This window comes from Halichoerus grypus, chromosome 1, assembly GCF_964656455.1.
Source record: "Halichoerus grypus chromosome 1, mHalGry1.hap1.1, whole genome shotgun sequence".
Classification (NCBI taxonomy): Eukaryota; Metazoa; Chordata; class Mammalia; order Carnivora; family Phocidae; genus Halichoerus; species Halichoerus grypus.
In genome coordinates this window covers 214,566,986-214,593,926 of record NC_135712.1, presented here as the reverse complement: position 1 = coordinate 214,593,926, position 26,941 = coordinate 214,566,986, and the positions used below count along the sequence as shown (strand labels likewise).

General features: G+C 41.3%; 1 protein-coding gene across 1 annotated transcript; it reads left to right on the top strand.

Annotated features, from left to right (window-relative positions):
* Nucleotides 1–5,805: 5,805 nt before the first annotated feature.
* Nucleotides 5,806–26,227, top strand: ZNF556 (zinc finger protein 556). Its single transcript, XM_078059569.1, has 5 exons — nucleotides 5,806–5,953; nucleotides 19,966–20,030; nucleotides 21,839–21,965; nucleotides 22,611–22,794; nucleotides 23,415–26,227. Exons 1-5 carry the CDS (start codon nucleotides 5,806–5,808, stop codon nucleotides 24,619–24,621), a joined length of 1,731 nt encoding a protein of 576 aa, XP_077915695.1. The 3' UTR covers nucleotides 24,622–26,227.
* The last annotated feature ends 714 nt before the right edge of the window (nucleotides 26,228–26,941 follow it).

Genomic DNA, 26,941 nt, shown 5'->3' with positions numbered 1-26,941 from the left:
GAAACCCTCAATCTTAGGCATTTCCTGCCTTGAGCTGCATCACTCCAACCTCTGCCTCCGTCATCACATGGCATTCTCCCTGGGTGTCTTTCTCTTCATATGATATTATCCTCACTGTATAAGGACACAATTCATATTGAGTTAGGACCCACTCTAATGACTTCTTAACTTGTAAAGACCCAATTTCGAAATAAGTTCACACTTTTTATTGGGCTGTTTCTCATTGCTTTGCCAAAATTCTTCATGTATTCTGGACACAAGTGTTTTATCAGCTATATGATTTGAGAGGATTTTCTTGTCTGTGGCTTGTCTTTTTATTATTCTTAATGGGGTCTTTAGGAAAGTAGTTTTAATTTGAATAAATTCCAACTTATTTTGTTCAATCTTGCTTTTGGTGTCATCTGTTAAAAAATCTTTGTCTAAATGAGGTCACAAAGAAATTCTTCCTTTTGTTTCATCTAGAAGTTTTATTGTTTCTATCTTGCATTTAAGTCTATTATAAATTTTGAGTTAATTTTTTGTGAGCAGTGAGGCAAGGGAATAAGAGTTTTTGTTTTGTTTTTATATATGGATATCTGACCCAACACCATTTGTTGAAAACACTACACTTTCTTTATTGAATTAGTTTGACACTTTTGTAAAAAATTAGTTGGCTTTAAATAAGTGTTTATTTCTGGACCCTGTATTCTTTTTCATTGATTTACCAGATTTAGGAAGGTATAGAAGTACAATTAATTTTTGCCTTTTGATCTTGTATCCTGAAAGCTTGCTGAAGTTGTTTATCAGTTCCAATTGTTTTAGTGTACAAGATATTCTATGCACAAGATCATGCTATCTGCAAATAGACATAGTTTTAATTCTTCCTTTCTAATCTGGATGCCTTTTATTTTCTTGCCTGTCTTCTGTGGCTAGAACTTACTTCATTACAATGGTGAATACAAGTGGAAAGAACAGACATATTTGTCTTGTTTCTGATGCTGGGGGAAAATCATTCAGTCTTTCAGTATTAGATATGATGTTAGTTTGGGATTTTTTTTGTATCAGGTTGAGGAAGTTCCCTTCTAGTCTTAGATTACTGAGTTTATTAGTTTACTGAGTGCTTTTATCATAAAGGGGTATTAGATTTCATCAAAGGTGCTTTTCCATGTTTGTTGAGATTATCATGTGGTTTTTTAACCTTTATGATGTTGATATGGTGTATTATATTAATTTTCAATGTTAAGCCAATCCTGCATTCCTGGGGTAAATCCCACTTGGTAATGGTATATAATCTTTTTAAGGTGGTGCTGGATTTAGTTTGCTAACATTTTTGTTTAAGATTTTTGTAATTTTGTCAAATTAAGCATTATAAATTTTTAGTCAGTATTACCAGTGCATAAATGTTTAGGCACTCTTCTTTCAGATAAATTTTATTTTTATATACTTCAACTTTTTGTCATTAAGATAACTTCTTATTAATAACAGTGAAAAATTAATGGTTTTGTCATTGCCCTCTAGAGAAAGACCACCAGGATCACACCTATAGTAAAAGATGTTGGGTGTACTGAGTTCTAGGAATGCACCATTAATGACTGTGGGTTAAAACCGTGCTCAAAAAGACTTATATGAGTTCTGCTTGTATTACTTGATTTGGGTTATGTTCAAGGAAGTTGAGATTTGCTCTCTATTGGATGCTATCAGCAGCTGAATGTAATTTTATCATTGGGAATCTTAATAGTTGTTATCTAGAAGAAGAATGGAACGGTGATAACACTAATTGTTAAAGAAGCGGCAGTCAGTTGTATTAGGAAGAAGAGGGGAGTTTTTGGACTTTTTTTTTTTCTTGAATTTTTACAGACTTGTTTAGAGTGCTTTTTTTTTTTTTCTTGATCCATCCTGGTCACCAAAAGGCATTGTCTAATGATGGTGTTGTGTGAAATTGTTTATTTTCAACAACAGAAGACTAGGCCTAGCAATGAGCGCCAGGCCAACTCTGGGTTTCTGGGATGCTTAGATATACACGGAAATATGCACCAGACACTGTTTTTAGTATTTTTCATTAGAGTAACTCATTTTACATATAGAAATTCAGTTAATCCTCAGCAAACTCTATAAGTTAGGGCATTTATTATGTCCTTTTATGAGTTAACTGAGAAATATGTTTACATAAATTACCAGAGATCTCAAGGAACAAAGGTATAATCAGTTTTCAAGCTCTTATTGCTCAGAGACCAAACATTTACTTGATGCTAATGTTCAGCATCCATATATGCCATGCACTCTACACTCAGCATTAAACAACTATGGTCAAAGTAATCGATGTAGTCTATATTGTTTTATGTTGAATGAAGAGGCATGAAACACACACTGGTTGTTGCAGTCCTGGTACTTATGTTTCTGTGGGGAAAAAGTAATGGTTAACAAATGGTATAACTTAGGCTTATAAGAGGTTTGTGAGGTAAGGAAACAATGACAAGAGAGATAATAGAGAACGCAGAGAGGCTAGTGTGTAGTTTTTAATGTATAGGTAAGAAATTCATTGAGGGGAGCCTGGGTGGCTCAGTTGGTTAAGCGTCTGCCTTCAGCTCAGGTCATGATCCCAGGGTCCTGAGACCAAGTCATTCCAAGGTCCACAATTTTGAATACCATAATGTCTCATACTCTCTCCTCTGTACTTGCCACGAATTTTGCCTCTCTGGGTTCAATCTTGACATTTTCTTCTATGTTATCTTACTTTCCACTAAGTCTCTCTTCAGGTGTATGTAAATTGCTGGTACTTCATCCTTGGAGTTCTTAATTTTGCTGATGTATTCACAGTCATGTTTTCCATTTGTTCCTTTTAACTTTTTATATAAATGCAACAGGCATACAGAAAAATGAACATATTATAAAACACGGGATCATGACGTGAGCTGAAGGCAGACACTCAACTGACTGAGCCACCCAGGCACCCCTACATCTTCTTTATCCATTCATCTGTTGATGGACATCTCAGCTCTTTCCTTAGTTTGGCTATTGTGGACATTGCTGCTATAAACATTGGGGTGCAGGTGCCCCTTCAGATCACTACATTTGTATCTTTGGGGTAAATATCCAGTAGTGCAATTGCTGGGTCATAGGGTAGCTCTATTTTCAACTTTTGAGGAACCTCCATACTGTTTTCCAGAATGGCTGCACCAGTTTGCATTCCCACCAACAGTGTAAGAGAGTTCCCCTTTCTCTGCATCCTTGCCAACATCTGTTTTTTCCAGAGTTGTTAATTTTAGCCATCTGACTAAGGTGTAAGGTGTTAACTCATTGTGGTTTTGATTTGTATTTCTCTAATGCTGAGTGATGTTGAGCATTTTTTCATGTGTCTGTTGGCCATTTGTATGTCTTCTTTGGAGAAATGTCTGTTCATGTCTTCTGCCCATTTCTTGCCTGGATTATTTATTTTTTTGGTGTTGAGTTTAATAAGTTCTTTATAGATTTTGGATACTGGCCCTTTATCTGATAAGACATTTGCAAATATCTTCTCCCATTCCATAGGTCGCCTTTTAGTTTTGTTGACTATTTCCTTTGCTGTGCAAAAGCTTTTTATCTTAATGAAGTCCCAATAGTTCATTTTTGCTTTTGTTTCTCTTGCCTTTGGAGATGTGCCCCATTCTACTTTTCACAGGTGTAATTTCCATATGGATATATTTCTAGCACATTAGGGAAGAGAAAAAATGCAACAGTATTTTGCTTAATTAAAGAACAAATAAAATCTAATCTGTCCATTTCTCCATGTTAATTTATGGTTTCATAGTGCTGCATAAATTAATATGATTTGATAATCATTAGTATCTCATTTGACGCCTCACCACCCCACATCATCTCTGTCATCATACAAATGAAGAAAGTTAAGCAAGGGAGCACAGTGTCTTTTCTGATTTCACATGGCTCCTAATAATAATGAAATTTGTCACTTTGAATGTCTAATATAGCCACCACCATGCTGGGTATTGTTCAAAAACTTAAAACTCAGAATACTCTGTAAAGTAAGTATGCATGATTTTACAAATATGACATCAAAACTTACACATAGGACTGGAAAGGCAACGTATTGTTCCATTTATATGACATTCTTTGGAAAAAGGCAAAGGTATAGAGATTTAGAACAGATTAGGGATTAAGGGTGGGAGTGCTGACTACAAATGGGCACCATGAATTTTTTTGAGTGGTGATTAAGTGTTCTGTATCTTGACTGTTGTAGTACAATTGTGGAAAACTGATATAACTACACTTAAAATAATGAATTTTGATGTACATATATTGAAACTGAATTACTAAAAAATGAACAACCACCAAAACCTCCTGCTTTCATATGCTAAGAGGAAATTTTAAATTCTCCTCAATCTTGATATATACATATGCAACAAGACTTGTTTCCATCACGCTGGGATCACTCTTGGGAAGAATTCTAGAACTTGGGAAGGATATATGCCTTATCAGGCCCTTTTTGGAAGCTGGTTAGAAAACAACCCCTAGGGCCTCACCTCACACACATACCTGGAGAGAAGTAAGACCTCCTCTGGAATCTTTTATTTTATACCCGGTTCTTTGGGTCAGACTTTGCTAGCAACGCCCTGGTTCCGAAATCTAAAGGTGGACCTCTCAGTTGTTCCCCAATAAGGACCCTGCTTGGGGAATCCTAACCCTTGGGCACCGGCATCGTGACTTCCCAGCTCTAAACTTGTCATCAAGCCAGTCCCATGCCTTCTCGCCGGGAAACACCATTACTGATCCCGACGTCCCTTGGGCACATTGGGGCACCCCATGTGGCCGTGAGGTGAGAGGTAAGAAGCAGAACACACATCGTGAGACCACACGACTCTCAACCATCGCCAGCTCCGCTGCCACATCCACATCTGCTCCTGACCCGCAAGCACAAACACAAAAGACCCTCTCAGGGTCTCAAAACCGCTAGTCACGTCACAAAGGCGCCTATGGGCACTCACACCCATTGTCCCAGTCACTGACGCGACTTGTCTCCTAGCTCAGGTCTCACACTCTGAGCCTCCAAGTTACCGACTGCCCACCTTCGCGCCCTCCTTATCCGCAGCCTCCAGGGCGAGTCTTCGTGGCCTACAGCCACGGCGCATGCGCACTTCTTCCTGCGTGGAGTTCCCCACTGCACAGAACCCATCCCGTTGGCCTATGGGAAATGTAGTTCCAAAAAGAGCCCCCCCCCCCCCCCCCAGATGTAGGGAGTCCAGCCACTCAGCCTTTTCCCAGCATGCAGCACGGGTCTGCGTATAAAGCAGCTGTGTCCTGGAGACCCCTGGGAATTCGTCTTCGCTGAAGTGCGCAGGCGCACCCCCTCAGAGGTGGAGACAGCCAAAGGCGACCGAGGCCCGAGCGGAGACGGAAGTGGTGGGGGGCCGTCGCCTTCTTCCCCACTCCAACTTCTGGTACGCTGGGCGGCCGGATGTCGGGAGTTGGTGGCGGTTCGCCTGGTGGCCCTAGCTCCTGAGGCTTCCGTCCTCCCACATCCCCTGTGCTCAGGCGGCGTTGACTGACGGGGAAGGCCCCGGGGGTCCCACGGAGCCTCCACGACGGGGGGATGAGGAGACTCCGCGGGGGACATGGTGGCCGAACGAGGGACGGACACCAGTGACGCCCCGACTGGGCTGTCTGCGTCTGGAACCAAGGGCCTGGTCCTGGAAGACTCGCGGCGTCCGTGAGGGGCCTGCCATCATGGCCGCAGTCGCGTCTGGCCCCTGGGGCCTCGCGGGGGGCTGGGAATCGCCCCCCTTTAGTTCTCAGGGGGCCAGTGACGGCTCAGGAGCACCCCTCTGCGCCGGGATGGCCGGCGGGCCTGCTTCGGGTTCGGGGGCTTCTGCCTGTCGGGTGGGCGCGGGAACAGTCCCTCTGCCCAAGCTCGGTGGGCGAAGCTCTCCCGACGCTTGTGCACAGACCCCTGCGTTCGCGGGTCTGTTGAGCCTGCAGCTCGGTGAGGATTTCTCGGTTGTCCCTGTGGAACACCATCTTCTACAGACAGGATATCACAGGTGCCTTGAAGCTGGCCTTCTAGGGCACGCAACGGAAAGGAGGTGAGTGGGACGCGCTGCGTGGGTGCCGGGGATCCCCGAGAAGGCAGGACAGAGCTGGGGCAGGGTGTGGGCAGCTGAGCCACGCGCGCCGGGGGAGGGTCGGGCGCTGCGTCTGGGCACGTGCCTGCGGCGTGTGCTCGGGGGGCCTGCGTGGCCCAGTGGCGGTCCGCACGTGTGCCGAGCCACGTTTGCGTGTCTGAGAGGCTCCGTGGGCCCTAACGAGGACGGCTCCTGGTTCCAGGCGGGAGCGTCGGACCTCACTGCGTGGCCCTGCCGTTCTGGGGTCTCCGAGTGCTTCCCCGCCTGCCCAGCCTGCGTGTAACGAGGTATAAGGGCCTGGGAGGTTCGGCTTGTCCAGCGCGTGCCACCCAACCTCCTTAACCTCTAGGAGGCACAGCTATTTTATCACCAAACTCTTACATGTGGAAAAACTGGAAGGCTTCCCAGTTATTTTTATTAAGTTTGTGTGATTTTGATACTACATGAAATAGAAAGGTTGGGATCAAGCTAACTTTTTAGGTTTATTGAGTAATACCTGAAATACAATAAAATTCAGATATAAGTAAGTTTTGATACATATATGTGTCCATGAAACCATGACTGTGATCATAATAATGAACGAGAAAACTCAGTTTTGGGGCGCCTGGGTGGCTCGGTTGGTTGAATGACTGCCTTCGGCTCAGGTCATGATCCTGGAGTCCCGGGATCGAGTCCCACATCGGGCTCCGTGCTCCGGGGGAGTCTGCTTCTCCCTCTGACCCTCCCCCTTCTCTTGCTCTCTTTCTCTCTCACTGTCTCTCAAATAAATAAATAAAATCTTAAAAAAGAAAACTCAGTTTTGAATGAGGAATAAGTCATAAATGGAATATTGGACAGTATAATTCCCAACTTATTAGATACCTATCAAGGACTGGAGCTCATTTCGGGGATAAAAATGAGCGCCTGGGTGGCTCAGTCGTTAAGCGTCTGCCTTCGGCTCAGGTCATGATCCCAGGGTCCTGGGATCGAGCCCCGCATCGGGCTCCCTGCTCCGCGGGAAGCCTGCTTCTCCCTCTCCCACTCCCCCTGCTTGTGTTCCCTCTCTCGCTGTGTCTCTCTCTGTCAAATAAATAAATAAAATCTTTTTTAAAAAAATGTTTCCATGTTATAAAATGCAAATATCATCATATTTTACCAAGAAGATGCAGCAGGCATTGCTGCACAGTGGTAGAAATTATGGACACATTAACACATGGACAGTAACCAGTGGTTGTCTACAAGGGAGTAGTGAATCTTCTGGCAACTCCATGTATGATAATCAACTTACTGAAGATTTACATGTGAAGGAAGAAGCTAGAACACTCTTAGAAGTTACGGCAAGATTTGATGACTTCAGAATATGGAGAGTTTTTTTTATATAAGAGAAAAGAGTAAGCTACAAAGGAAGAGAATGAGAAATTAAACTCAAACCCATAGACCACTGAAATGTAGAATAAAGGGAGTACAAAGGTAAACACAGTCTGGGAGACAGTATTTGCAATACATACAAATGAAAAAGATTCATGTCTAGAGTATATAAAGATATCAGAAGAAACAAATAAACATACAAATGAATTAAAAGTAAGAAAATGACATAAATATTTCATAGATGAAAGACAAAAAGTGCTCAATATCATTGGTAATCAGTAAAAAGCAAGATGTAATCACAAGGCAATCCTGTTTCACATGTACTATAGAGGCAAATATTCAGCAATTGCAGTGTTGTCAATCGTGGAATAAATAAACGTATGCAAGAATAGTGGGAGAGTCAATTCACATATTTCATTGGCATTTCCTATAAATTTGAAATTATCCATAATCTCCAACTCAGTAATTTTTCTCCAATGTATAGAGAATTTGTTATGCATGGTCATTTGGAAATTGAAACAGGAATGATAGGAGCAGCGTTTTTCACAAGAGGAAAACAAACTTGAAACAGCCCCAAAACCATAAACACTGGAATGGATGAGTAAATTGGGTGACCCCCAGTTTCAGATGCCTACACATGTGAAAAAAGACCGAGGCAAAGAAACCAGTGATGACCATGTTCCTGGTAATTCTATTATTACCCTTTCATGAAAAGCTAAAAAAAAAAAAAACAAAAAACCCCACAAAAAATGGCAGAGTTAAACAAAACACTATTTAGTAATGAATAATAGATGGCAAAGCTATGAAGAATAACTATAAAATGCCCAATAGTGGTCACATTAGGGAGTAGGAGGGAAATGAAGAAAGGTGGACACATTGGGAGTCTAATACCTGCCCAAAATCTATTGAGGATTATGTCCAATCTACAGGGTTTATACAGTATTAATATCTAAGCTTAATATAAGACATTTATGCAATGTTTTTGAAGTATGAGATACCACACTATAAAAATTTAAAGAATTATTTACATGTGAAAAAAGTACAATTTTAAAAATATTTGTTTTATCCTGTTATGTAACCACCTATCTAGTTTTGGTTTCAGTCACTTTGGAGGTATTCACAAGTCTTTTAACTGGGTCCATTTAACTTGCCTTTGTATTCATTTGAATAGCAAAAGATTGGGTATGGGGCCAGTTTCTAAAAAGAACTGGTTACACAATATTATAGCATCATATGCACCTTGCTATGAAAAGAGCTGCAGGAATTTATTTCCAATTGAATAGAATCAAAGCATATATCAGTGTGTAAACCATGTTACCTTAGTATGTCTAAGGGAAGAAAAAATGTAGTTGAAATTGCTTCTCTTTACATAAAGAAACTCTGATTGTATGTACAAAAACTAATAAAATTGAAATTTGGAGGGGCAAAGGGACATGAACGCTAGAGGGTGTGCTAGGAGAGAGTTTTAAGTGAGATTTCTAAATCTCAGGCTGATTCTTTAAATCTCGGTGTTCATTTAGGGGCACCTGGATGGTGCAGTCAGTTAAGTGTGGGATTCTTGGTTTCAGCTCAGGTCATGATCTCAGGGTCCTGAGATTGAGCCCCTCCCCAGACTCCTGTGGAGTCTACTTGAGATTCTCTCTCCTTCTCCCTCTGCCCCTCCCCACCGTGCGCTCTCTCTTTCTCAGATAAATAATCTTTAAAAAACTTGGTGTTCATTTATAACAATAAACAAAAGTAAATTAACCATATTTTATTTTTAATACTTTATAAATCAAATGAGTAATATATGTATTTTTAAGATTTTATTTATCTGACAGAGCACAAGCACGGGGAGCAGCAGGCAGAGGGAGAGGGAGAAGCAGACTCCCCACTGATCAGGGAGCCCAATTCGGGGCTCGATCCCAGGACCCTGAGATCATAACCTGAGCCAAAGGCAGACACCTAACTGACTGAGCCACCCAGGCACCCCGAGTGTGTGTGTGTATATATATGTGTGTGTGCGTGTATATATATATTTTAAGATTTTATTTTACACAGAGAGACAGCGAGAGAGGGAACACAAGTAGGGGGAGTAGGAGAGGAAGAAGCAGGCTCCCCGCCGAGCAGGGAGCTGGATGGGGGGCTCGATCCCAGGACCCTGGGATCATGACCTGAGCCAAAGGCAGATGCTTAATGACTGAGCCACTCAGGTGCCTCCCGAGTAGTATATTTTTAATGAGAACCCTCTTTTGTACATGCTACGTCTCTGAGCACTAATTTTTATGAGAGTGGACAATACTTTTTAAAAACCATAAAACATGATTTCTTTCAACTTTGTAAATAAAATAAGCAATAGATTTTCCTTCCACTGGCTCTTAAGCTGGGAAGTATTTTCTGCACAGAGAAGCATATTAAATGCACTAGGAATTTTGACTCAATCTGTTAAGCATATTAAATTTCTGGGTCCATTCCAAATTTATTTAAGCTTTTGCTGTTTTCTTCTGTCAGTTAGGGTGCCTGAGGGATATCATAGCCGTTCACATTTCGAGGTCTCTAGGGATATACTAAAACATGGATCTGCAGTTAATTTCCCTTTAGTGTAAAACGTGAACCTGGGAATTTTAATAAACACATCTGGTAACTTGCGGTTCTGAGAAAAGTTCCTGTGCCCAGGTTCAAGCTGCAGGGTTCAGATTTCCGGCGAGCAGCGGCCCTCGTTGGCTGGACTTTGCTGATCTAAAGCAGCAGGTGAGTGGGCTGGGGCAGCCTAGGTAAGGCCTCAAACGGTGACAACCGCCGAACATCAAAACGTATCCAGACCCTGCACTGCACGTGCTGAAGTCACTGTCAAATACCTGTGTTCTTGAAGAGCGCAGACCCATGGATGACCTTGCGGTCCCAAGCCAGCCTCTGGCCCCTGGAGGACACCAGGCCCTCCTGGCCTGTCCCGTCGTGTCCCAGCCCGGCCAGGCGCGGGCACCCCCCCTTCTCTGGACAAAGAGGTGTTGCTCCAAGGGGCAACGGGGTCTGGAGCCAGGCGGTGCCGCCGAGTTGCGGGAAGACGCCGAAATCCTCAGGGAATTCGAGCTAGTTCTACTTGGGCACAGATGTCCCTGTCGTGACCAGCCGGCAGAGGCCGGCCACGTGTGTTCCAGTTGTGCGGGATGATCCCATCAGGGGCCCTGGGGCAAGGGTGTTGGGCCATCCAATTAGGAGGGCTGGGGCGGGGTTCGGAGCACTATCCAATCAGGATCCGTGGGCTCGGAGCACCGTCCAATCAGAGCCGGGGGCGGGCGCGCTCCCAGCCTGGTGGCCTAGGCTCTCAGACTGCCTGAGGCACCAGTGTGCACCTGCCCCTTGGGGAGCAGGTGTCTTCAATCCGCATCGCTCTCACCCGCACGGGCCGCGGAGTCACCGCGAGGACGCCAGGAGAGCCAGGAGCGGGGCTGAGAGATGGTGAGTGTGCGGGGTCGGGCCGACACCGGGAGGGGCTGGTTCGAACAGGCCGGTACAGGCCGGAGGTGGCCGGGGCCCGGGTTCCTCCCCCCAACCCCTGTCCAGGTTCTGAACCGCGTTTCCGCTCTTGGCTGCGGGGTGAGGTCCCGGCGTCCTGTCCCATCCGCGCGTGGGTCTGGGTTCTCAGAACTTCCTGGGGTGACCAGGTGAGCGCGACTGCTATCCACCCGGGGCTGGGGGAATCTCAGTCCCGGGTCGGCTTCTCCCGGAGGACAGCCTTGGGGGGCGGGCGAGGAGTCCCGGGAGACCTGCTTAGGGCCCTGGCTCGGAGAGATCTCCTGGCAGGTCCTGGATCCCTAAGTGACCCCAGTTCCCTCCCCTGGAGGGACTTTAGTCGTCAGCCGGCAGATGCTGCTATTGAGGGAAGAGAAATGGTTCCTGCCCTCTGGGTTCTCACAGTGAAGGAAGCAAAACCAAAGAACAGAGAAAACCCACCCAGTGAGCTAGTGCGGCAACCTGCAAAGCAAAATGCGCTGGAGACCTACGGTGGGACAGGAGCCTGTGCACTTTGGGAGGGTGTTCCGGGAGCATTTCAGAGAACAGGTGGTGGGGGGTGGATGTCCCACGTGGTAGGATGGCCCTGCTTGACCCCTGAGTCATCTATGTCTGTGTTCCAGTTCCGCACTGCCCCTCCCTGGGTTTGTCACCTTGAAAAGATTTATTTGGCTATTCGAGCCTCAGATTTTTCAGTAAATGTAAATACATTTAACTAACAGACTTTGAAAGATTAGATGAAATATTTGCAAAGAAAGAAGGGAGTGGTCAATTTCAGGGGGGAAAAGAAAGATCTAGTCTTGCATTTGTTAAAAATTCTTTTGTGTCTTTTTTCTCTCCTGGAGCATGTGTGGTTAAGTTTCTCACATCTGTTGTTTTCTTTTTGGTGATGACAAATGGAATTCCAGAGCTTAGCCTGGAGGATGCTACTGGGGAAAAGAATCTAAGGGAAATAGAGAAACCCTCTGTCCCATTATGAATGCATACAAATGAGTGCATTTCCGCACACAAAACGTTTGGCGTATTAGTTGGTGAATTACAAAGACTCACCAAAAATGTCAGTTATTTTTTTACACGGTGGGGAATTTATGACTGCAGATAATTCTATTCTGTCTGGTATTATTGGACCTCAGAGATTTATGCTAAATCCCAACTACCTGGAGTGGGGATAGGGGCCCTGCCCAGTGACTCCAAGCTAAGTAAGGCCAGCCAAGCGACAGCAGAGGGAGGGAATGAAATGGTTTCTTTCTGGAGAGTCTCTCCTGTGCCTGTGTCCTGGGCTGCCCGCACCATCTGGAGAAGGTGTGTGTGTGCCTAGAAAAGCTGCAGGGCACTGAAAAATGTGTGTGGCTGGTGGTGATGCCCTTTCTGAGGTTATGCTTGCCACTGCCTTGGGGATGTTTCTAAATAATACATTTGGGGTGGGCATGCACAGAGGTGGTGCACTCAGAGCGTAGTTTGTGCACACTGAGAAAGTCTATCAAGGTCAGACTTAGAGAAAGACTCTTTTGGGGTCTGTCTCCTAGAGAAAGAGTTATGAATGTGGGGGTTCATTTGGGGTAGAGCCTTAAACTGACTCCAGCCAAGAATTTCCTGGCTACTGAGAATTGAAGCCTGGAGAGGGAGCATTCCCACACTGCAAGGTCGGGAGAGGCGGGTGTGTGGGGCTCCAGAGTTCATCCCTGTGTCTGCTCGGGTCTCCCTGGCCTCCATCACTGGAGGCTGACCAGCAGAAGGCTGGCATTTCTGCAGTGAGGTTCTGGACCCCAAGCCTGCGAATGTGTCACCTTCTGAACATGGTGGGTTTTCTTTGCGAACAGTGGATAAGTGAGTGGCTTTATCTGAGCCAGTGGAAATGTTTGGTTTTCTTCCCTTCTGGTTTCTGTATCTAATGTTGCTGCTGTATAACTCCCGTCTCCCTGAACGTTTGGCCTTTTCATTTCCCCGTTTGAGTGTGTAAGACTTTTATTTTCTTGGGTGAGTAGAAATGGATTGAGAGATAAAATATAAGAGAAGAGAATTCTGGAAGCATACAACATTTTTCTTCCTTCTTTGACAAGAGAACGTCCAGATAGGAGATGGGTGTATTTAAACTCTCAGGTTAATTTTTCACTTTTTCAATAATTTTTATATCAGTGATTGTCTCTATAGAGTTATGAGATTTAAAATGTACTATTCCTAAAACAATTCTTATTTTAACTGATATGAGAAAAATTACCTTTGGATATGCAAATCCTTGAAAATCATAGTGCATTGAATGGGTTAGGTCCAAACCCCTAACGTGTGAAGTATTCTACTCATTTTTTGAAAATATTCCCCAGCTTGAGGGGCCCTTGGGGGTGCAGTCGGTTAAGTGTCTGACTCTTGGTGGCAGCTCAGGTCATGATCTCAGGGTTGTGAGACTGAGCCCCACATCCGGCTCTGAGTCAGGCTCTGAGCTCAGCATGGAGTCTGCTTAAGATTCTCTCAATCCCCCTCTGCCACTCCCATTCACTCTCTCTCAAATAAATAAATCTTAAAAAAAAAACAAACTCCCCAGTTTAAGATAGAGTGGAAACAATGACAATGTCACCTGTCATTTTAGTTGTAAAGAGGTTTGAGATATTTTATTTTTCATGGTTTACACTTTCATAAACTTTAGTTTTCAGGGAATTGTTAACCTTAAAAATTAATGTCAGTTACTTTAACAGCAAAAATGGGGTTATTCGGGAATAGCAGAGAATTGCAATTTGGGACATGCAAGCTACAGCAAAACCATAGACATGTCCAACAAACAAGGAAGAGGAACATTATTTTTTGGAGAAGGAGGAAGTTGGGAGGGCTTGTTTTGGACAAAAGTCCATTGGACAAAGGGAAGAGTTCAGGGGGATGAGAATTTCTCTGAGTTTTGATGACAGGTTTTCTTGCTGAATTATAGGTGTAGTCAATTTCTTCTCTCTCCTTTTTTTTTTTTTTTTAAAGAATTCTCCATTCTTATTTTTTATTTTATTTTTAAAATTTTTGTAAGTAGGCTCTATGTCCAATGCGGGGCTTGAACTCACAACCCTGAGATCGAGAGTCTTATACTGTACTGACTGAGCTAGCCAGACGCCCTAGGGGTAGTCAGTTTCTTATAGGAGATGCTGTGGACATCTCTTCCTGTCAGGGCCTGTAATTGATGGTTCTTTCCTGTAGAGATTCTTCTGTTGGAGTTTGTAATGGGCAGTTTTTGTAATCAAGGTGGAATGCTCCCCCTTCTGGCCTCCCAACTCCCTCTGATTTTTTTTTTCTTCTGGGTTTTTCTTTCCTTTTTTCTTTTTTCATTTATTATTATTATTTTTTCTTCCAACTCCATTTTAGTGAGGCTTCCCTTTATTAATCTTCACAGGATTAAATATTAAAATGATTTCCTGTGTGGAAAAGTGGTTCCCAAGTAAAAATAAAAACTATTAAAAAGCAAAATATAGGGGTGCCTGGGTGGCTCAGTTAAACATCAGACTCGGTTTCAGCTCAGGTCATGATCTCAGGGTTGTGGGATTGAGCCTTGTGTTGGGCTCTGCGCTTAGCGTGGAGTCAGTTTGAGATTCTCTCTCTCCCTCTCCACCCCTCTTGAGTGCTCTCCCCCTCTCTCTAAAATAAATAAATAAATAAATCTTTTTAAAAAGGCAAAATATAACTTATATAGATTTCTCTTTATATAAAGTAAATAATGTATGCAAAGGTTTAAAAACCTTGCAAAACATTGAAAATCTAACATAAAACAACTCCCTGCCAGCATATTCTGGTCCATGCCAGTCCTACCCCAGCCACCCTCAGACAACCAGTTTTAATAATTTCTTGTGCATTTTTATCAGTGTTTCTTTCTATAAAAAGAAACAAAAGGCAAAAGTTTTTCTTTTGTTATGGGAAAGGTAACATGATATACACAGGGCAACATACTTTTCTTATTTGTTCTAATGATAGTCCTGCAGACCTTTTCATATAATGTCAGTTGTCTTTGATTTTCAAGTTTATGCAACCAGTTCTCTTTAATTAGGCACTTGATCTGCATCTAATATTTTTCTACCAAGGTTTGTTAATCAAAACTGACTTTTTCATATTACATGGTAAGGAAACATAAGAAAAGTGTTATTTTCCAACCTTGATTAATGCTTTAACTTTTATGGTGAAATCTATCATATTTGGAATGCATGCAAAGTTTTATTGGACATCTAAAAACTAATCATGGTGTAAACATCTGTGAATTCACCACCTAGATTCATAAATGGGCTTTGGGTAGCTGTAAGAGTCTCCTGACATGATCCTCCCAGAACTCACCACTGTCTTGTCTCATCGATGACCACTGTTTGCTTCTTTGCTTAATCTTCATACCTTTACCTTTTATGTTTTTGTTTTTGTTGTTGTTGTTGTTTTTACTAAGCAGTGTTCTGCTTTGTTTTACTTCTTTGGGACGTTCAGTAAATAAATATTAATGGAATTACACTGAAAAGGCTTTCCTATGGTTCTTTGCCATAGCGTGTTTTGTACATGCTACTATCTGAAAGCTACATTCATTAAATTCTTCCATTCCAGTGCTTATGGGGTTTGGGTTTTTCAAGTTTGTTTTTCTGCTTTTGTGAGAAGTGCCACTCCTATGAGTCTTGTTTCAGTGTCCAAGGTCAGATGTGTAGTACATTTGCCCACATATTGGAGGAAAATCTCTAGATTGTAGATCATGGCCAAGTTCAAATTTATGAGACAATTCCAATGAAGTGTACCAGTTGATTCTCCAAACATGTGTGCATAACTGCTTATGTGTTCCATGTGGCCATCAACACCTGAGATTATCTAATTTAGTAATTTTGCCCTTCTTGGTTTGAAATAGGATTTGTTTGAGATTTTATTTTTCTATTTGCTCATTACCAATGAGGTTGACTCTTTTTTCATATGTGGTCTTACATCTTTTGTGATACATGTTTTAGTCATTTTCCTATTTTTTATTTGTTTGACCATTCATTTTTATTCTGCACACATATTTTTATATTTGTATGTGTTGCAAATATCTTTATCTCAAATTGTCGTTTACCTTTTTGGTTTCTTAATTTTATTTTTTTAAAGATTTATTTATTTATTTGAGGGGTGCCTGGGTGGCTAAGTCAGTTAAGCATCTGATTCTTGGTTTTAGCTGGGGTCATGATTGCGGGGTCCTGGGATTGAGCCCAATGTCAGGCTCCCTGCCCAGTGGGGAGTCTGCTTCTCCTTCTGCCTCTTCCCCTGCTTGTGCTCTCTCTCTCTCTCAAATAAATGAGTGAAATCTTTGAAGATTTATTTATTTATTTGAGAGAGAGAGAGTGGAGGTAGGGTCAGAGGGAGAGAGAGAATCTCAGCACACTCCCCGCTGACCACAGAGCCCGACCCTGGCTCTATCTCACAACCCTGAGATCATGACCTGTGCTGAAACCAAGAGTTGGGCGCTTAACCAACTGTACCACCCAGGTGCTCCTGTCTTTCACATTTAAATATAGAATAAAGTGGTTATTGTTTGTGGATTAGATGGGAATACAGTGCATTTTTCCCAGTTGGATACCAATTTCTCCCTGCCCCATATATTACAGTGTACATCATTTCTGCCACTGCTCTGTGATGCTTGTTCTGTCATTTATCAAATTTCCATTACATGGGGGTCTCTTTAGGAGTCTTTTCCTTTCCATGAATCTATTTGTTTATCCCTATACTAATAACATATTGCTCAGATTACTGTGGTTTCAAATTCCTTGATGTATTTGAAGAGCCCCCCTACTTTGTTCTTAAAAATTTTTTGTCTTTTTTGGACATTTGTTCTTTCTATTAGGTTTGGAGAAGTTGTTTTTGTGAAGTCCTGGAAAATCAGGTCTGAGGATTTACTGGGATTTTATAAAGACTACAGGTTTCTTTTTGGGGAGCTGACATCTTGGTGACACTGAGTTCTTTCTAAGAACATGTCCCATCTTTCTATTTATTTAATTCTACTTTGATATTATCCAATAAAGTTGAGGTTTTGGTCCATTAGAATCTTTTTATACCCTTCATTAGAATTCTTTATTATGTGTTAGCTTTTTTTAAAAAAAAGCTTTATTGAGATATAATTTACATACTGTACAATTCACCAGTTTAAAGTGTACAATTCAGTGCTTTCTGTTTATTCACAGATATATGCAACCATCACCAGAGTCAACTTTAGTTCATTTTCATCACTTTGAAAGAAACCTCATACCCTTTATCTATCACCCTCCATCCTGCTTCCAGCCATAAATAACCACTAATGTACTTTTTGCCTCTTGAGAATTTCTTATTCTGGACATTTCATGAGAATGGAGTAACATACTTTGTAATTCTTCTTTCTCCTACAAGTTCAAATCTATGGTTGAGTCCCTCTAGGGACTTTTTTCAGTTATTGTGCTTTTTGACTCCAGAATTTTCACTTGGTTCATTAGAATAACTTCTCTTTATTGACATTATTTGGTGCATCATTGTCATCATATATTACTTTACATCTTTAATCATGATTTCCTTTAGTTCTTTGAACATATTTATAATAGTTACTTTGAAGCCTTCTTCTGTTAAATCCAATATCTATTTGCTCTCAGTTTCTGTTGCCTGCTTATTTTTCTGCTGTAAGGATCACAATGTCCTTTTTTTTTCATGCCTTGTAATTTTTTGTTGGAAACTGGACACTATAGGTAATATATTTTAGCAACTTTGGGTACTAGCCCCTATCCTCTGGGGCCTGTGACTGTTGTTTATGTCTGCTTGGTGACTGGCCGGATTATTTTAGTCAAATCTATTTCACTCTCCTCCCAACCCCTTCAGTGCTCTTAAGCTCCACTAATTGTCCGCTGACTGCTTTATTGTTTTGAACCTGCCGTGGTGCATACATTGCTCTATAGAATAATCCAGTCAAATTTGGACTCCTTTGAAGGAATAGTTTCACAGGTCAATGTTTGTTAGTTGTTCAGACCCTTGGAGGTTTCCTCCCACCCTCCTCTTTCCCTGTTTCTCCCCTGCAAACAAGGTGGACTACAATTTTGCCTGTACCCTGAATCTCTTCCTTGTTGCCTTTCACTACAACTTGCACTGTTTTTGAGAGCACCCTTAGGCTTAAGATTCTCCATCTTCTGTTGTAAATGAAGTCAGTTCTTTGGCAAAAGGCCAGGACCTCTTTTACAGCCTGCTTTTCCTCCTTGTCAAAATCTCTGAGCCAGGGAACTGCAGTGAGCTGGGGACAATGGTACACTTCTTTCTGAGTGACACCCCACTTTAAGAGCTGAGCATTAAGTGGAGGAAGGGCAGTTGCCTGATGTCTTCTCAGCTTGCCTCTCTTGGATGTGGAACCTCTGCCTTATGAGGCATAACAAGAGCAGTCAGGTCCCCAGTATTCTCATCAGCCCTGCACCCGCTGTAGATCCCACATTCCACAAGTGGGGGCTGGTGTAAGTAGAGAGCCCTCACCTGTCAATTGCTCTTGCTTGGAGCTTAAACTCAGTAACAACTAACTGGGGCAGGATGAGAAATGCTGACATCCTCCTCTGGCTAGGAGCTGTGGGGATGGGGAACCCGTGGCTGCAGTCTGAAAAAGAAGTCTAGGGAGAGAGAGAGAGTAGTCTTGGTTCAAATACCAGATTGTCAACTTTTCTTACTGAATTCTCATAGAGTTTCTTGAGTACCTGGTTCCTCAGCTGTTATGCCCTGAGGACTATTTCCAGAGGCTTGAAATGATGGTTTTAAAAGTAATTTCAGGGCACCTGGGTGGCTCAGTTGTTTGGGCGACTGCCTTCGGCTCAGGTCGTGATCCTGGAGTCCCTGGATCGAGTCCCACATCGGGCTCCCTGCTCGGCAGGGAGTCTGCTTCTCCCTCTGACCCTGCCCCCTCCCATGCTCTCTCTCTCTCTCATTCTCTCTCTCAAATAAATAAATAAATAAAATCTTTTTTAAAAAAGTAATTTCACCAGTTTCACTGGGGAGCAGGTCCACAGGGTACCTCATATTGCCATACAGTTGTGTTCACTTTTTAATGTGAGTTTTCCAACTTAGTGTTGTTATTAAATGGAAAGGTAATGAGTTTTATTTTCATCTTGTGTTTTTATTTTAGAATCTTGCTAAATCTTTTTGGTTCTTTTTGTTCTGTTTTGGTCCTATGCATATGCTTGTTAGTGCTAAGGATAACAATGATCTTTCTATTCTTTTGTAATTCTGCATATTTGTTTATTTTCGGGTGGCACTGGATTGGATCTCTAGTATAGTGTTGACTAGGAGTGAGGCAATGGGAACCTAGTTTTGTACTTTTCTTGATAGAAAATAATGAACTTCACTCCATTTGTATGTTCCTTTTTGAATAATCTTTTTTTAACTATTCCCTTTATTGGGCTATGCATCTTACCATTGATTCCCCTACAGTATGAGTTTTTTTCATGTGTTTTCTATATTGCTTTCTATGATTCTTAAGATGATTTCAGGTAAATTGTATTAGTTGATTATAGAGTTTCATTGTAAAGTATAACATACATGCAGAAAAGTACATAAGACATACTGAACAGTCCATGGAAATCATAAAAAATAAACACCTATGAAAGAAAATCCAGCCCTAGATCTATAACAGTTCTTGACATTAGACACTCCACTGGAAGTGATTCCCTCCTCTCCAGATGTAACCAATATCTTGAATCCTGTGATGTACTATCCATGCTTTTATCGCCTGTGTATGCATCATTAAATAAAGACACTCTAACTTTGGATGTTTTCTAATGCATGTAAATGGAACCACAGTGTATATGCTACTTTATGTCAGACTTCTTTTAAAGTTATTTCATGGTCTTCTATGGAGTAATAATAAACCTTTACTGCTCTCTTGTATTCACTTGTAAGGATATGCAATTATTATTTATTAACTCTATTACTAGTGGTGATTTGGGTGTTTTCAAATTTTTGCCATTATGACCAGTGCTCCTAAAAACATTATTATACATGTATTTACTTGGATGTCTTATTCTTATTCCCATCTTGGTATACTCTATGGTGAATTTCTCTTTCTCTCCCCAAGAACTTAATCCACATAAGGCCTCCTACATCTCAGTTGATGGAAACTCCATTATTCCAGTTTCTATGGTGAGAAGTGATCAGTCATTAAATCTCCTCATTCTGTCTTGCCCCAACTTCAGTCCATCAGGAATCTGTAGCTCTTATCTATGCTTTCCCTGCACATTCCACTGTGAGCACCCAGGTTGACCCACCTTCTTCTCACTTGGTTATGGCTTTATTTTCCTTTTTAAAAAAAAAAAAAAAAAAGATTTTATTTATTTATTTGACAGAGAGAGACACAGTGAGAGAGGGAACACCAGCAGGGGGAGTGGGAGAGGGAGAAGCAGGCATCCCGTGGAGCAGGGAGCCCGATGTGGGGCTCGATCCCAGGACCCTGAGATCATGACCTGAGCCGAAGGCAGATGCTTAACGACTGAGCCACCCAGGCACCCAATGGCTTTATTTTCCTATCAGGTGTTCTCGTCTCTACATCCATCCCCTGCAGTCTAGTCTCAACACAAGTGATGGGTCATTAAAGCTATCAGAGGACATCACTCCTCTGTGCAAAAGCCTGAAGTAGTTCTGCATTTCTCACAGAGTCAGATCTGACTAGTTCCCCACAAGATGATATGCTCCACCTCCCATCACTCTCCACCATCCTTGACTGTTATTCCCCATCTCAGTTTGCTCCAGTCTCTGGCAGTGTGTCTTAGCCCATTCAGGCTGCTATAATAAAATACCAAAGAGTGGCCTATAAACAACAGAAATTTATTTCTCACAGGTACGGAGGCTGGGAAGTCCAAGATCAAGGCAACAGCATGCCTTGGATGGAATGAGCTGTTTTGGCATCTTATAACCTCAGTGTGTATGTGTGTGTACTCAAAATTAATGCACACCAACACCAAGGTTTATGAATGTGGATATTATGGAAAGGTCTAAGTTCTCATGTCTTCTTCCCACCTTCTGAATTCTCATGTCTTCCTCTTTCCTCGTCTTTCTCAATACCGCTTCTGTCTCAAATTAAGGGGACATAAAGTAAGAAAGAGTAGCAACTGATTCTGTGATAAATAATATATGTAAATAATACACATATAAGTTAAAATTAGCATTTCTCCAGAAAAATGTCTTCCGGCACCCAGTTGGATTTGTGTATTTCGAATGGAGTACATCAAGACAAAGGGTCAGTTGGCCCACATTGTGAGTTGGGTTTCTACCTTGGGCCTCTCACTGTTGGTGAGAGGAAATGAAGGAAAAGCTCCTTCAGTGTGTTTTTATTTATCAGAATCTCATCAAGATTTGAACTTGTGGTTTATGCAGTGCTGAGAGATGTGGTGGGCAATAAGGAAAGAGATGAAATCATTTTTGTCATAAGGAATTGATACTCACAAAACAACAGTATTTGTTTCATTTATATAGCATTTCTCTAATTTCTCCAAGTGTTTTGGACCATTCTAGACTCTGTGAAAAGGCAGGGATCACACAGGAAGGGCCACAGTAAAAATGGAGAGAGAGATAAGTTCAATGTGTTAATGTGTTAAGACTATGATACAGAGGGCGCCTGGGTGGTTCAGGTTGGTTAAGTGTCTGCCTTTGGCTCAGGTCATGATCTCGGGGTCCTGGGATCAAGCCCCACATCAGGCTCCTTGCTCAGGAGGGAGTCTGCTTCTCCCTCTCCCTCTGCCACTCCCCCCTGCTCGTGCTTTCTCTCGTGTGCACACTCTCTCAAATAATAAATAAAATCTTTAAAAAAAGACAATGATATAGAAAATGAGTGTGGACATAGATTAGATGTGAAGAGACCAAAGAATCTTGTTTGAACTTCCTGTGTATTTGAGTCCACTTTCCCTGTGTTGTCAGTGTTGCCCACTCTCCTACAATGATGTGGTTTGTTTTAGGACTCAGTGGTCTTCGAGGATGTGGTTGTGGACTTCACCCAAGAGGAGCGGGCCCTGCTGAATCCTGCTCAGAGGAAGCTCTACAAAGATGTGATGCTGGAAACCTTCAGGAACCTGGTCTCAGTAGGTAAGGAGGCAGCAATCCTTCACTTAGTTATTTAGAGAGTAAGTATTTCTTATTCATTAAGCCTACTTCAAGATTTGGAATAAGAAGGAAAACACACTGATAAATAAAACAGGCATGATCACAGCTGTCATGGATCTAGAATCTAACAGTTTCTCTGTGACAGTAAAAGTCCAAATATTAACCTGTGTTTTTCTTTCTGTCTTCTTTAAAATACTTAGGGTCCTTCAGTGTCATCAGTCTGGGTATATATCCATGTGTCACTTTGTGGACATGGAGCAGTTTGTTTGAAATCTTGTGGTTTTTCTGTTCATATTAAATCGCCTCCAGGGGCAACTGGGCAGCTCAGTTGGTTAAGTGTCTGCCTTTGTCTCAGGTCATGATACAGTCCTGGGATCAAGCCCCTGCACTGGGCTCCCTGATCCACAAAGGGCCTGCTTCTCCCTCTCCCTCTGCCTGCTGCTCCCCCTGCTTGTGCACGTGTGGACTCTCTCTCTGTCAAATAAATAAATAAAATCTTAAAAAAAAAAAAATCGCCTCCATTTTGACCTCTTGTGCCTCTTAATAATGAAGTTTTGAAACAGCTAAACTGTATTTCTTTGCTCACAGGTGCCTTCCTTATAAGATTTATTCACTGTTCTGTTTTAGATGATGAGACTCAACTTAAAACCAATGGGTCCATTTCTCAGCAGGATATTTTTGGAGAAAAATTATCTAATGAACAGAAAATAGCAATGTTCACAAAAAATGATTTCTGGACCTCCCTTTTTCAAGAAAATTGGGAAGACCAGTGCATTGAAGATAAGCACAACAATGAGTGGAGACATTTGAGGTGAGTTGCACTTAGGAGAAAACACAATATTCCAGTAGAGAATCTTACTATTTCATGAAATTAAAAAACAAAAACAAAAAACTGATAAACCTTGTTCCAGAATTTGTTTATTCACAAATCATTTCCTCCTTTTTTTCCTTCATGTGACTCAGACATTGAGCATTTGAAAGATAGTTCAGTGGGAAACAATGATCAGGGAACCCTGTATGAGAAACGCTGTTGTAGTAATGGGCTATGCTTTAAGCCCATTCCCAAAGCAGCTAGTTTATTACACTTTGAAATAATTCAAACAGGACAGAAAACCTACATTTATGGGGCACCTGGGTGGGCTCAGTTGGTTAAGCATCTGCCTTCAGCTCAGATCATAATCCCGGGGTCCTGGGATCAAGCCTCACATCAGGCTCCCTGCTCAGTGGGGAGTCTGCTTCTCCTTCTCTCTCTGCCCCTCCCCACTATGATACTCTCTCTCTCTCAAAAAAATCAATAAAATCTTTAGAAAAAGAAAGCATACATTTATACAGAAAATGGTAGAAATATAATCCGAGCACTCATTAACAAATAGTAATAAATTATGAATATACAAACCATTAATATTGTGCTCCCCCCCCTTTTTTTTGCAGAAGTCATATAGTGGAGAGACTCTGTGAAAGTAGCAAAGGTAATACATGTGGAGAAACTGTCAGCCGTATTCCAAATATTAAGCTGTATAAGAAAACTCCTAGTGGAGTAAAACTGTATGAATGCAGTCAGTGTGGAAAAGTCTTCAGGCATCGTTCATCCCTTAAGAGGCACAAAAGGAGTCACACTGGACGCAAACTATATCAGTGTGAGGAATGTGGGAAAGCCTTCAGTTGTTCTTCATACCTAAGGAATCATGTGAAAACTCACAGTGGAGAGAAACCCTATGCATGTAAACTTTGTGGGAAAACATTTATTCGTTCCCATTCCCTCACTGGACATATAAGGAGTCACACTGGAGAGAAACCCTATGAGTGTAAGCAATGTGGGAAAGCCTTCAGTTGTCCTAAATCCTTTCGAGTACATGTGATGATGCATAATGGTGGGAAACCCTATGAATGTAAGCAGTGTGGAAAAGGCTTTAGCTGTCCCAAATCCTTTCGAGTACATATGATAATGCACACTGGAGAGAAACCTTATGAATGTAAGCAGTGTGGGAAAGCCTACTGTTGGCTCACATCCTTTCAGAGACATGTGAGAATTCACAATGGAGAGAAACCCTATAAATGTGAAAAATGTGGGAAAGCATTTGGTTGGCCCTCATCCTTACATAAACATGTCAGAACGCACACTGAAGAGAAACCCATAAATGCAAGCAATGTGGGAAAACTTTCAGTTGGCCCTCATGCTTCCAAAAATGTAAGAATTCAGACTGGAGAGAAACCCTATAAGTGTGAAAAGTGTGGGAAAACATTTGGTTGGTCTTCATCCTTACACAAACATAACAGAAAGCACACTGGAGAGAAACCCATAAATGCAAGCAATGTGGGAAAACTTTCAGTTGGCCCTCATGCTTCCAAAAATGTAAGAATGCAGACTAGAGAAAAACCTTATAAGTGTGAAAAATGTGGGAAAGCATTTGGTTGGTCCTCATCCTTACACAAACATGTCAAAAATCACAGTGGAGAGAAGCCTATAATTGTAAGCAATGCGGGAAAGCCTTCAAATGGCCCTCATCCTTACAAAACAATAAGGATGCAGACTAGAGAGAAACCTCATATATGTGAAAAATGTGGGAAAACTTTCAGTTGTCCCAAATCCTTACATAGTCATGTGAGAACTCATAGTCAAAAGAAAACTTATAAGTAATGTGAGAAAACCTGATGCAAATTAACTCATCTAAAACAGTTTGGAAAATCCACACCAGAAGAGAAATCTTACAAAAGTTACAAAGATGGTATTGCTCAGTATCTCATCCTTAATGGGACTTCTAGCAAGTGAATTTCCATATCTTTTTCAACTAAACATTGACATGAAAATTCTCAAGTATTCTAAGTACATATATATAGTACATGAATTTTGATATATTATGGGTTTTTTTTCCCTTATGAATTCGGGTAATATTTCTGTTTCCATTTTGAAGTGTGATACAGCCATGGGTGATTTGATGTGTGTTTTGAATATGCATCAGGTTTAATTTTATATAGTTTTTTAAATTGTTTTATAAGTATGGGGACTTTAGACTAATGTAACATTGGTATTAGTTTAGATTTTCTTACTGGCCCAGTGTGTTCCAAACTATCACTTTACCATTACATATATTCCATCTTATTATCTTCCTGAGAGAACCTATGACTTTTAAAGTTGGCACTTCTTTGCTTACATAAGGTATGTATTCTCAACACCTTTTTTTTTTTTTTTTTGGCCAGAGTTTCATTATTCCATTTTGCTCACTTGCAGTTTTGTAAGTATGTAAGTTGGCAGAAATTTGTAGGTATGCAATGGTCTTGAAAGAGTATAGTTTAATATGAACTATTATTTCCATCTGTTGCTCTATACTCTTTGTCCTGGCTTCTGGTTAGGAAGTGGACAATACATTTGAATTAAAAAGAGAGAGTGAAATCTAGAGGTGGAGATGGTTCTGTTGGATTGTGTTCTATCAACGGAGGTAAGGCTAGGAACTACATTTCCCAGGATGCCTCCTCTATATGGTTCCATGATAGAATTCTGTAAGAGCCCAGCTTGCAGGAGATCTAGAAGAAGCAATTTTCAGTTTATTGAGCCACCGCTATATAAGAGATAGATGCATAGGGACTTTGTGGGCACCATCTCCAGCTTATTTTCCTGATTGCTAGTCTTGCTGATCAAAAGTATCCTCAAAACAAATACCAACTGCATGACTTCCATTTTGTCAGAGGGGTGGGCTTTCACCGACACCCTACCAGCTTTCCCATCATGGATGTACCTCCATGGTTAGATGTCCACAGCTTACATTTTCCTGAAAGCCCTATACTGTCCACCAGGCCACTGATTAGGATGTCATGGCTGTTGATATTATCTAGTGCTCTGACCGCTTTTCTCTAGATCTTAACATATTCAAATAAAGTCTGATTTGTATGGTGAACGCCTCATTCTCTTATTATTTCTCATGCTTCTGTGTTCCTAATTTCACTAGAACAGAGGCAATGGTGCATCCATAACAACATATGGGACTGTGTTTCCCTGCAGCATCATTGAGCCCCTGCCCTCAGTATTTCTGTGAAATAAATAAGCATTACTGACATATTGGGCAGACTGTGTGGGTATTCTGTTATTCAGCACTGAATACAATCCCTCAGGATATGTTGTTATTAAGATTGAGTATGTGTGGTTAGACACAATGTATATATTTTTGGTTGAACAAATGCTGTGTTTCTGAGAAATATTCTATTAACTGTTTTCATATGAGTTATGTACTTTATAAATGTATGTTTCTGAGAAATATCCTATTAACTGTGTTTTCAAATGTATACTAATAAATGTCAATCTATTTAATTTACTGAAAAGATATAATATTGCAACTCTGAGCTGTCAAATCAACTTTGTAACTGAATTTAAGAATTATACATTCTGAGGCAATATTACCAGGTGCATACAAATTTAGGCATTTTTAATGCTAGTAAACTTTATTTTGTATATTGTTACAATTTTGTCAATATAACTTCTTATTCATAATAGTAAAAACGTAATAGTTTTAGCAATTTTATTAAGTAGTAAATAAGTCTAGCAAATGATATAAAAAGATTCTGATGAGAAAATGTTTTAAACTTCGTTGGATAATATAAAAGCGAGTGAAGTAAAATATAAACTATGACAAGAGAGATAAAAGGGGATGAGAATGAAACAGGCCTCAGTTAATGAGGATATCATCCACTCATGGATGTCTTAGATCCCTTCTGGAACTGTTCAAAAGTGTTAGTAAATAGTGGGTGGTGATACAGAAACATTCCTCCACTCATGGAATTAACAGTAATTATTTCCCATAAAAGTGAAGATATAGTTCAGCCACATTTTTCAATGGTTAAAAATTTTAGGGCATGTCATATATGTTTATGAGACTAGACATGGATATTTGGGATCAGACAGTTCATATGGATTTGGAGCACATTGTATAGGTGTTTGTATTTAACATCCTCGTGAAGTAATTTGA

What these genes read in the sequence shown, in the direction of transcription:
- ZNF556 (XM_078059569.1), top strand. Translation starts at nt 5,806, where the DNA reads ATGGCCGGCGGGCCTGCTTCGGGTTCGGGGGCTTCTGCCTGTCGGGTG. An exon ending in CAGGAACCTGGTCTCAGTAG is followed by an intron (nt 21,966 to 22,610) that starts GTAAGGAGGCAG and finishes GTTCTGTTTTAG; the next exon opens with ATGATGAGACTCAACTTAAA. An exon ending in AATGAGTGGAGACATTTGAG is followed by an intron (nt 22,795 to 23,414) that starts GTGAGTTGCACT and finishes TTTTTTTTGCAG; the next exon opens with AAGTCATATAGTGGAGAGAC.